The sequence below is a fragment of the Porites lutea genome, chromosome 1, assembly GCF_958299795.1.
Source record: "Porites lutea chromosome 1, jaPorLute2.1, whole genome shotgun sequence".
NCBI lineage: Eukaryota > Metazoa > Cnidaria > Anthozoa > Scleractinia > Poritidae > Porites > Porites lutea.
In genome coordinates, this window is record NC_133201.1 from 30,626,353 (window position 1) to 30,638,587 (window position 12,235).

Below are 12,235 nucleotides of genomic sequence, written 5' to 3' on the forward strand. Positions count from 1 at the left end.
AAGGCGAATTAACAGGATGTCAAAAGCGAAAATAGTAACCGGAAAAAGGAAACGAAAAAACAAATATTGCTCATTAAAAGAAGTATTTAGCCATCAACATTGAAACAAGACTTTTGTTCAAAATTTAACATTGTTACGAATCTACGTCTTACAGAGGAATTTGAAATTTCCTCTTAGCTCGCGAAAGCTGACAGTCATTTTATTGCACCAATACCTGCTTATTAAAGGGGGACACTTCCATTTACACATATCCTAAAAGCTGTATGCTCTACTAGGAAAGCAAAAAGTTAACATACTGAAGCCTTTGACTCATCTGACGTATCTAGCTATACATAAACCACAGTCTAGTGAGAAGTTAATTGACGCTGGGGTCTGAGTCAATAGCCCACGAATGAGCTATTGACTCAGAGGCCATAAGGGCGAGAGGAATAATTGTTTTAGTAAAATTCAACTAGTTGGTCAAAAATATCGAGACTAAACAACTTTAACTAACAAAACGCGATTCAGCCGCCATTGTTTTGGTTTCCAAAGCCAGCGCTTTTCGCTATTAGTGGGCTACAACATATAGCCTAGTAGTAGTTCAACCAATCAGAACGCAGCAGTGTTAATAGACCACTAGTTGGATTTAACTAAAATGCAGATACATGGCGACCACAATTTACACGCAGTGGTGTCTTTAGCTGTGAAATCATATGAACTGTTCACCAGTATTCCACTTCAACTCAGGGCTCTAGACTGCTCTGCGAAAGCTATTAAGAACTTCTCTTAACTTTTGAACGTCGTATTCTCAGTACAACGGCAGACGTTCACACCGTAATTTTTAGGGAGTTATTATAACTCCAAAAATGGAGTAAAAATTTTAGGTACAGGATAACCCCTTTTTAGGGGTTATTTTAACTCCTAATTTAACTCCGAATTTGGGGTCATTTTTACTCCTGAAAAAGAGTTCTTTTTACTCCCAGTCTGGAGTTAAAATTACTCCGAAATGGGGTTATTTGTACTCCTTACATGGGTTGTTTTTACTCTTTTTGGAGTTAATTTAACTCTGAAAGTGGAGTAAAAATTTTAGGTACAGGATAACTCCTTTTTTGGGGTTATTTTAACTCCTCAATATCTGGGGTCACTTTTACTCCTGAAAAACAGTTCTTTAAACTCCTTTTTGGAGTTAAAGTAACTCCACGAAAACTAACTCCACTGTAAGGAGTTAAATTAGCCCCACTAGAGGAGTTATTATAACTCCCTGAAAATTACAGCGCAGTTAACTCTCTCGGGCAATCACTATGCAAAGTCTACAAACACTCGCTGGAACTATCACACGTGTAGTACAACCTTAGAACATACGAGTTGCACACAAACAGATAACAACTTGACTACGACTATTTACTGATGTCAAGGGCAAAGATAAACCGGAGGACAGACAGGGAGCAGTATACAAGATCAAATGCGGCGACTGCCAGGCCACTTGCATTTGCGAGACCGGCAGAAACCTTAGCACGCGCCTGTCTGAACAGAATCGGGGACGTCAGCAACCACATTGCTGAATATTACATATTTACAAACGAAACATCAAATGGACTGGGACTCCTCGACATGTATTATATACGTACTCTATAGCCTACTATCACTACGACTCACTTTACTAACTTAGAAAAAACGCCAATGAATCGTAGTCAACAGTTATCGACACCGTACAAATGACTTATTGATCCGGCGGACTCAAGCAAAGCTAACAACGGCAGACTCCCTAGATGGGCAACCTACATTTTGACTAACAATAAACGACTGTTAGAGCGGTTTTCATTTGAGTGTCGAAAAGTAATTGGTTTTGCACTTTCTACACGATGCGATTGGCTTAAAAGATTCGCGCCACCTTTTCATCCAATCAGAAGTAAAACCAAAGCCAATTGAGACGCGCTCGCATGCATTTTCCCGCGCTTTGCGTCAGCCACATGTAATTACTTCGAGTTTTGATTGGTTCAATGTATTGTCTGTGTCCTATGTGATTGGCCAGAGTAATTACTTTGGTTTTGGTTTTACGACACTCAAACGAAAACTACTCTAAACTGTGACAAAAAAACGGATAGAAACGCAACAGTGACATTTAGAGTATTCACTAAGCCAATAACATCACGGCTCAATTGACAGACGACCAATAACTAATAACATGGCGACCCAGAAGCTCAATAACCGGCGTTTAATACATCAACTTCCGTGATACAACTCACTTTGACTCTGAAAATGACTACCGCACAGGTTATCGAAACGTCAACAACAGTCCTATTCAGGACTGCGCTCACCTGGACTATCATACTCCACCTGCTTACGAAATGCCTCTTTCACAGTTTACATCAAGCTTTTCATAAGAGCGGATGTAGATCAAATAAATAATATACTCATACTTCCCTTTCTACTTAAAACAGGCGCACCTCATGACTGTTTCCTCCAAAATACATTGAAAACACTTTATAGGCTATCCAGATTGCTTTTAGATATCTAGAAATGCATTCTGATTAGCAGCGCTATGATATTTTTATCTCCTCAGTCATCCTAAGGGAACTTGGGACTTTTCAAAAATGATTACAAGGGATTCAGTAATATTTTCCCTAAAATATTAGATGCAATTCAACGTATTACGAAGGAGACAATTTTTCTGATTCCTTTTTCCATCACATTTTCATTTTTGAATCCAAAAGTTTCAGGTCTCCTTTTAGTCAGAAAAATGGCTTAACCTGGGGAGTAAAATGTGAAAAATCAAACTTCAGATAATCGTAGGGAATTTATTAGTTGAGCTTTTAAAAATTTTGCATGAATAAAACGGTCGTGTAGAAATTTTAGCCCTCCTCAGGTAATAGAAAATTCTTGGCAATATTTGCTTCTTCGAACACTGATATTTTAAAGAAAAACAGTCGTTGAGTGCCCCCTTTTAAATAACAAATTATCTGTTCCTTCCGTTTTATGAATGTAATTAGTTAGTAAGCAAAACACACCGTGAGTAATAAGGAAAAAATAATTCAATCATTCCTCAAGTTGATCCATTCGTGAAACAACAATTTTTGCTGCTAAAGCAGTCACAAGGTGTATCTCCTTCGCAGCTGGTGCGGTCGGAGTCACTTACTTACGTACATGAATGATGTTTCGGGCGCTTTCATTGCGCGTCAGAGTGAATCAAAGGCTTGTCGGTTATAACTGGTTTTGTTTGTGTAAAAGCAATTGTTGTGTTGAACATGAAGGGCAGCGCGGCTGCGCGATCACGCGTGACGCGTCCGTTTACCCCCCGGCCCGAAATTAGTAAAATTATATTGCCCGCAGATAGCAAGTTGGATGGTAGTAAATCGAAGACGCGTTGTCTTCATCGCGGTCTGTCTTTGCAGAAGACGAAGTAACGTCAACGTAGGGTGCTCAAAAACAATGCGTCAAACCGCAGCGGAAAAATAAATCATTTCAGTGTGAATCATCAACGTCTGAGATACTATTGATTGAAGCGATTCAAGTGTTTTAGTCAGTGAACCCAAAAGTCCACAAAGACTTCCACAACTTACTAACACCATTTTATTGACAGTAAAAACGCTTTGGCTTACAAAATAACCTCACCTGTATTCGAGGGATCTGAAAAGAAATTGTGAACTTTAGTGGGGAGGGGTGGTGGTGCGGAGCAGGGGAGACAGAAGGATGTCGTGTTTTCGCGCGAAAGCTCATTTGGTATTTCATTTATGAATAAAATTTTATACTTGCATACAGTTTAATTTGACCTTCCTTTTTCATCAGAACAACCAAAGGTCGTTTGACTTCCTTCCGTTTCTCACTATGGTATAGTGAATAAAAATAAAGAAAATTGAAGCAATTACTATAAACAAGGAATAAAAACAACTGATGTTTTGCTGAAACTCTTACATAAAGGAAACTGAATGCATTACTTCTATCAAGCTGACATGGTTTAAAGGCAGTTTCTACTCCTTTTTTTATTTAGTTCATCAGTGGGTTCAAGAAGGTAAGTATGTTTGAGTTACACTCATCTTTTTCACATAAGTAAGTTGGTTTTCCGGCCCAGGCTGAATCTTCTTATTTTTCGGCCAATACAAGGCTGAAAATATTCTTGCATTATTCTTAAATTAAGGCTCAGGCAATATACTGTCCATAGAGCGTAAAATGCACCGTTCATGAACTGTTTTTAGCACCGAACATTTGGCTTTAGCTAGTGCTGTTTTTGTCATTTTTTTGGCTAGTTTTGTCGTTTAGAGAAGGGAATAATTTTATCAGTTACTTAACTTAAAAATTTGTTTGTTTGTATTTTATCATCATTACTCGTTCTCACTGGCAATTCAATCACTTTTTCAAGTGCTTTCTGCTGCTTTTAGATATCTTATTATAAATTGTCGTAAAGTTGCTTCCCAATCAGTTATTTGCGGTTCTGAGGATCGAGTAAGCATGTCCTCGTACTCATGTCCTGCGAAAACCAAATAGAGGTTAAGGTTGGTCTCTTCGATTCAGAAGTGTTCTAAATACTTTTGTGGAAGAAATCGAGTAATTCGGATAATTTCACAGGCTATCGCTTCCTCTGCAGTGCCAGCCATTTGGGTTTGCCTAGCCGTGGTATTAAACGATGACTGCAGTGTATTCGCGAAACCATTCACCCAGTTAGTTTTATAGTGCAAATATTAGGTTCAAAGAGATTACTAAATCTTTTATCTGGAATAACAAGCTTATATGGAAAACATGTTAAGGCTGTGTTTTCATATTAATCAACCAACGAACAGTGTTAAAAAAGTCCAAAGTACGCCGATATGTTGGCAAACGCTTGCCTTTTTGAGTAGGATAAAACTCAAGAGACCATAAACAACTGAATTCGTTGATGACCACCAGAGTTTTTTGTTATTTATACTGTTACAACATTAAAAAAAAAAGCGTCGTTGTCCCCGGGACATTAAGCACCAATGACAGCGTCTACAGAGTGTATAAGTTGTTCTGATTAATCAATTTTGTAGGAACAGTCCGTATAACACACAGTTGCAATAAGATTGAACAAGCCGGAGGCACGTTGGCATCAGAGTAAAGGTGAACTGGTCATGGCTCTCGGACAGATTTTCCTTTTCGTGGTTTTGATTTCTGAAGTTGGTGCTTTCTCATGGAGTAACTGCGGTGAGCTGCGAGAAATTCAGTATTGATTTGAAACTCAGTTTAATTTAAAGGGAGACCCACAACTTTTAATACAAGCTTCAACGAACAACAAATATCAATAATAGACCAATTTAAATGGCCTCAGTCAAACCTATTCATATCTAGCCAAACGTAGTTTCATACCTTAACTTATTCTCGAAAATCGTATACTTTTAATGTTGCTGATGACCGTCGTACACTTCTTGTCCTTAAGAGTGCTCTGATATTTTATAATTATAGTTAGTACTGATTCGCCGCCATCAAGAGTTCTTCAGATGACAGTTTTCGGGTGAGTGTTCCCCTTCGTCACGGCAAACAACTAAACAGAATTCTTGATGTTACCGTGATTTCGTAATGTATCAACGACGGCAATGGTGCATCTTTTTTAGTAAACAGCTAAACGGTTAAGATTTCAGTCTCGACTTGTAATCAGTTAGCTTGAAAAGCTTATCAAAAGTCACTATAATCTTTGCCCTTTAGCTGTGTCCGATCGAGCAGTTGCGCTGTACAGAGGCCATAAAAACTTTCAACCCGCCAGTGTTATCCTCTCGGAAATTAACGACCGCTTTTCGTGTAACGCGGAAAGTTCATAAGGGAAGCTCAACCACACTACGCGACAGGCTTCGAAAAGTGTGGGATTAAAGGGAGGCAAAAGGGGCCATTCCACATTCCCTCCTAGATTCCCTTTATCGGTTTGCTATCGCTTGCCAACCGCGTCAACACTCCCACAAAACTGGCTGGTCTAAACTCAGCTTTCACAAGTAAAAAGTTGAAAATAATCCGTTTTTCTCCGTGTTTTCTTTCACTTTTTACAGGTGGAAGTACGCCCATAACCGTCAAAGAGATAAATCTCAGTCCACAACCAATCCCTCTCGCGGAAGGTGCTAACATTAAATTCAGTGGAAAGTTTAAATTAGATGGTACGACTGGGACACAGTATAAACTGAGCCTTTCACTGTGGAAGAAAGGATGGTTTTCAACGTGGATTCCCATTCCATGTCCAAACTGGTAAGGAAGATCCATACACTCGTTTTTTATATATAAGAACGTCCATTTTTCGTGTTGAGCCTGAAAAATGGATTGTTCTTCTCTGAACTTCGGGTATCAGTTCTTAGCATGTTCTTAATATTTTGGCAAATTTCAGGTCGAACGTTGTTATAAAATAGGTTCTTAAAAAGAGAGCAATACAATTACCATGTAATGCAAATCACCGGAACAAAAAGCTATGAGGAACCGAAATAGTTCAAGTTACTAAGATATGATTTATTACTAACACCACTGTCTTGAAGAAATTAACCTGGACACAGGGCATTATTGAAAAAAAAAAAGTCCTAATGGACCAATTGAAAATGCTTCTTAGAATCGAATAGGATATCACCAAAAGAGAACTCTAACACAAAATAATACTAAAAGCAATATTAAACTCAAGAAATGAGAACTTTTTTCGATGCAAAACTTCAAAACTTGAGAAACATACCGTTTAAAAAGACATAAACTAACACAACGTTTTCAATTCAGTACTATAAAATCCTTCGGCTCGCTGCAAAAGAAATTTAATGGACCGCATTTAAACTGGGATGCTCTTTTTGTAAAGTGCAAAATCGTACTGTACTTTGTTTCTCTTCGAATAATGAAATATTGTTCTATCAAGTTGTAAATTGTTCTTGCAAGACCTGTCCCACTTATCGTTTCTCATTTAGATATAGATTATGATGACATATGGGTATTGCTCAAACCAAGGATATAATAATAATAAAGTCTATTCGTCAAAAGATAAAAATACATATTTTTGCTACTAGTGTATTTAATTAAGAAATTCTACATCTAGTAAGAATTAAGAATTAAAATACAGTATATTACAAAGCTAATGTGATTAATTAATAAAACAGTTTTCAAAACGCAGAGTATTAATCTTAAGTTTAGAACAAGTTTCTTTCTTAAGCTGGTAGCTAGAAAGTTTGACTCGAGGCATTATAGATAAGAGTGGATGTCCTGTCGAGTATGAAAATTTTCTAAAAATTTTGTGATCTTATCTCTCTAAGAACTCATATACTCTTACAGGCGTAGACGTGTATGTATTTCCCTTTAAAATAGCGGTCCAAGAAACATTGTCCAAATGTAAGATCGGAATCGGACGCAGCGTAGACGGATAACGCATAATTAATATTAGATAGAACTATTGTATTAAAGAGAAGGTCTATTTCTGACTGATTGTACCCCTCTTATATATATATAGTCTGGTACTGATCAATAATTGCACAAAGCTATCCAGTAACTCCTTTAGTACTTGAGGCTTTCACTACTTGTATATTTTCCTGCCAACGCTTTCATACTCTTTTCTCCCATTAAGCGCTAACGAAATTGGTTGTTTTATTTAAAGTGGTCAGGACATGACATGCAGTGAGATAGCTGTCTTCTTACAAGGAGCAACATGTCCTCTGCCATCGAAGGAGTACGTCGTTGAAGAACAGTCTTTCCATTTGAGTAATTTGCCAGGCTTTCTTACTGCCTTAGTCCCTGAGGTTAGTACTAATGACTCTCTGAAAGCGAAATAAGGACCAGTTTAAAGGAATATGGAAGCTGCTAACTTGTGGTGTTGTTTATTATCGTGCACTCATACTGATAAAACAAAGTCGAGGCTTGGTTGAACAAGTTGATACAGAACACCGTACAGAGTAAGAAAATCACCGACGAATACCTAATATATATTAATTGCTTACTTGAAGTTCCCCAGACTGTCTTCAGTTGCTCTATTATGGCCGGACATACATGTAGATGACTCGAACATGAGGTTCAGAGGCTCTCAAAGACCTTTTACCGCGACGCACGTCAACCGGAATTGGACTTTTCGCAATTGGGTTTTTGGTTATGCCCAAATTTGTGGGCAATTTGTCTCTATAAGCGTAAAGACACTTAGCGATACAAATTTGGTAGCGTCAAGGCGTACTGAAAGGGAAGGCGTCACTTCCGGTTGACCTGCGTCGCTCATAAACATCTTTGCTTAACCTCTCTATTGTAGTAAATAGCATGCTTAGACATTAGAACATCTTTCATCAATTCAAGAAGCGACTTTAAAGATATGGGTCTTTTCAAACAACCGTCGAAAGCAAGCTCCTTGTGCCGGAAAGTAGAGCTTAGCTCTTGCTAATGTTTTATGGACAGCTCTACTTTGCTAATTATGGCTTTCAATTGAAACGGCCATTCTACTTCCTGTTATGAAAAGGTTCACTCACTGGTGGTAATTTATTTTTCAGGGAGATTACTGCGTTAAGGCGGAGCTGCTCGACAGTGGCAGTAATAAACCTGTTGCCTGTGTCGAAGCATATCCTCAGATCACAAAAACCAAGCCAAGTGGGGAATTATAAAGACCGTTACTGTAATGAGGCCTCTAGTATAAACCTTTGAACACCTTTAAACCGCCATGGCTTTTAAGGACTTTCGTATCCACGTGTGTTTATATATTTAATCAATTAATTAATTTTAATATTAAAAGCTTTCAATTTTTTCAAGCAATTGAATTTTTTCAACTGTTTATGGAGAAGGTGACTACGTTCAAATATCCTTCCTCCTTTCTTGCGATGAGCTTGAAACTTATATTACAGGAGAAGGGAGGGGGCCATGACGCTTCTGGAGTTTTGTAAAGACAAAAAACGACGGGAGAAACACAATTTGAAAACGGCGCCCGGCTGGTAAGCGGGATTTATTGCTTCATTATTTAAGATTTCTCACCTAGACAAAAGTTCCCTGAGAACATCATAAAGTTAAGAGAGGAAGCAAAGGTACGAAATGTAGATCCTTCTTTTTTCAATATTTTACCAATGTTCTTGTTTCATTTAATCGGGCGAAACGGATCAATCTCATAGCATCCAGACTTAGACGGAAAGTAACGACGATATTATGTGCTTTTTATCGGGCGATAGCATATTTTGGCCACAGAGAAGCATTCGTATCTTTTCAGAGATCAAGAGCAAGATTGGTGGTCAATTTTGACCTGGCGAAAGATTTAGAAAACAAAAGGACTTTAAAGATACGTGCGAGCTATGAGCCACGCAAGAGTTATGTAGAGCGCTAATGTCTAAGAGCGAGATACCCCAGGATCACTCAAACGTGGAAATAACATCCGCTTTTGATCACCGACTAGCCTGCGTAGCATGGCGGTTTTGTCGAGCCGGGCGCAGGAGCGGCGTAGCCGCGAAATTCGCGCGCGAATTCAAGTTGCTCCTGCCCCAATCTCCTCGCGGTTTCTCTGCCCTCGCCCGTCTTTATTACTTAGCGCGCCCAACCAAAACCGTCATGCTACGCAGGCTAATCACCGACAAATACTTTCTTACATTCAGCTCGCAATAGGTACATGTTTAGGGAGTCTGAATTGGGTTAACCGTCAATCAACCGTCAGCCCGCTTCAAAAATGAAAAAGTTAACCGTCATCAAGACTCAACCGTGAAAGCTACCACCCCATTGAGACCCTCTGTTAACTGTTTTTTAATCGTCATTGGTCCTTTCTTTAAAGTTCCCGACTTATGATAGAAACAGCATCCGCTACAAATCACGAAAACAGTTTCGTTGTTAATACTGCCTGCCGGAGCAATAATTAATATGAAGTTCATTTTTATAACTTTTCTTTTCTTTTAATTTTAATTAAGTAAACTAGTTGTGCCTATATATAACATCCGCTGTTGACTATGACCGATCCGGCATTCATTATCATGATATAATTACCAATGTTGGTTTACTGAAGTCCTCCTTTCTGTCATAGGGAAGAACAAATTAAACCGATCGAAAAGCCCTATTGTTTGTAAGAAAAAAAAAAGAACTTGAGTTTAAAAATATTTTTGCATGTTTTCTGCCTTGTTCGCGGAATGTTATAGAAACAAAAGTATTGTGAGTGGTGGCTGATGATCAGTAAGTTTAACAAGGCGCGTCGCCATGAGCATCAAACGCGGATGTAATTTCCACGATTGAAAACTATTCAATCGTGGAAATTACACTTAAAAGTGTTCAGTTCACAGAGACTGACCTTTACTTTATAGTAAGTGAACAGGGGCACCCAACGAGAATATTGTTCAAAACCACTTAAACATAGCATTGTTAAACGTATTTTAGTATTTAAACGGTAGATATAGGCATATTTTTATCCCCTAAATTTTTCTCATGTGTTCGGATTTCCTAGCTGAAAGTCTAGTGATCCGAAAATTATAGGGATCAAAACTTATCTTTTCGAAAATTTCAGCCAGAAAAAGGCTCCCGAAAATTCTAGGTGACCTTTTTAAGGGTAAAAATCCGTTAAAAATGGGCAACTATAGTAGTTTTTAGATGTTCGAAAATCCTAGGAGAGGCAGGCAAGCAAAAAATTTTACAACAAATGTTCCGAAAATTCTAGATCTCAAATCGTCTTCCGGACAGATATTTTTCCGAAAATTGTCGTTGGGTGCCCCTGAGTGAACTTGCTATTAAAATTGTTAGATCAGTATTGATTTTGTAAGGTTATTTGGATTGAACTTTCTCCAAATTAAACAAACTGTTCTGTAAGGCGTGACCACTGAAATGGAAAATAGTAAAAACCACGACTAAGCCAGGATAGAGATTGAAACGACTTATGATATAACGGGGCGTGCGTTGACATCATTCTGGAATGTCTATCTTAAAGCTTCTTAAGCTCTACCGCTGCACACGTTTAACTCACTAAAAGTAAGTCGCTTTAATAATGATATCGACTAGTGAAAACAGTCACTTATACAGACCAGTCCAAGACATTCAGAATAAATTATACCTTTCAAACGTTGTGAAATTAAACCCCGGTCCTGAATGACTCAGCGGAATGAGGACTTCTGTCGTTAGGTGGCTTCACCTACCCTTCTGTCATGTGCTTCTCAAACTTACGCGTTCGTTTTGCCACATCCCCAACTTCCACATCGATTTAGCTATGCGTGAGATAAAAAATCGTGGTTTACGACCATGCAATTTTTATAAATTTTCCAAAGACTAACCTTCCATTCATCACCACAGCGCATGGGGTGGGGATTTGATTGTTTTTGTTACACTGTTGTTAGCCCTGGGGTAGGGTATTTGACTGATCTTGTTCTTCCAGGGGAGGGGATATTTGAGGAAAGGAAGGAATTAGTGCACAGATTTTTTTCTGAAGCTAGAGTACCTTAAAATAAACGTTTTGGATGCATAAAATCAAATTTTTAGTGTAACGGTAATTTTGCCCAAGGGTTTTAATCCGGGTATGTTGTGTGACTGTTACAGGACAGCGAATTTCGGCGATTTTCTAAGCCCATTTTCTTGAAAGTGCGGCTGTTTATTTGCTAAATAATTCCATTTTACAATATTCTATACCCTTCTAAGTCAAAAGAAAAAAGTATTGATTGGTACAAGAAACTCTTTTCACAGGAAGCCTATTTTCGTGAACGTGATTTTGCGGCATTTTGCATAAAGCATGTAACCAGTTGCTTTTTGGTAATGGCCTTTAAATTGTAGCTTAAGACGGCTGAAAACTTCATCACCCGTATATAAAAAAAATTATTTGGAAAGGATACTGCGATGAAAAGAAATCAACCTTACTTTGGAACAGCGGAAACCGTTGCGGTCGTACACGTATGATACAAATTATAAAGCAGACTTATTAATTAGAATTAATTATAAAGAAATGAATGGACGATTTTTAAATTGTATGTGAGACGAATTTTCAGTCATATAAAGTTTCAGGAGAATATTTCTTACCTGGATTTTGCAGAAAATTTTTGTTTGCCTAAATATGAAATTAAGAAATTAATAAACGACTTACACGTATAATTGTAGCTGCGTAATTTGAGATCGAGCAACATCTATATGTCTAGCGCGCCGCTGGGTTATCAGGTTTCATTTACGACTCGCCGAAATTGGCGTACTGTCGTTGTACCACACTTGCTTTAAAATGTGAACTGTTCGTTCGCTTCACAAGAGTGACCTTGTAGTTCTTACGGATCTAGTACAAATGTTCTGCCGCTGGATGCTTGTAAAGAAGACATAACACCACACTTACTGGGACTTGGTGTGAGTAGCAAGCGAGGATGGCGATCCCAAGGAATAGAAATCACTG

General features: G+C 38.3%; 1 protein-coding gene across 1 annotated transcript; it reads left to right on the plus strand.

Annotated features, from left to right (window-relative positions):
- Positions 1-3,490: 3,490 nt before the first annotated feature.
- LOC140936982 (ganglioside GM2 activator-like) lies at positions 3,491-8,667 on the plus strand. The gene is made up of 5 exons (XM_073386499.1): positions 3,491-3,988; positions 4,983-5,136; positions 5,970-6,162; positions 7,535-7,676; positions 8,409-8,667. The coding sequence occupies exons 2-5, from the start codon at positions 5,064-5,066 to the stop codon at positions 8,517-8,519; spliced, it is 519 nt and encodes a 172-aa protein (XP_073242600.1). The 5' UTR covers positions 3,491-3,988; positions 4,983-5,063; the 3' UTR covers positions 8,520-8,667.
- Positions 8,668-12,235: the final 3,568 nt, after the last annotated feature.

Bases quoted from the DNA above. Each gene is read 5' to 3' on its own strand.
- LOC140936982 (XM_073386499.1), top strand. From the start codon at position 5,064: ATGGCTCTCGGACAGATTTTCCTTTTCGTGGTTTTGATTTCTGAAGTT. The intron at 5,137-5,969 runs GTGAGCTGCGAG...CACTTTTTACAG, and splicing joins TTTCTCATGGAGTAACTGCG to GTGGAAGTACGCCCATAACC. The intron at 6,163-7,534 runs GTAAGGAAGATC...TTTTATTTAAAG, and splicing joins CCCATTCCATGTCCAAACTG to TGGTCAGGACATGACATGCA.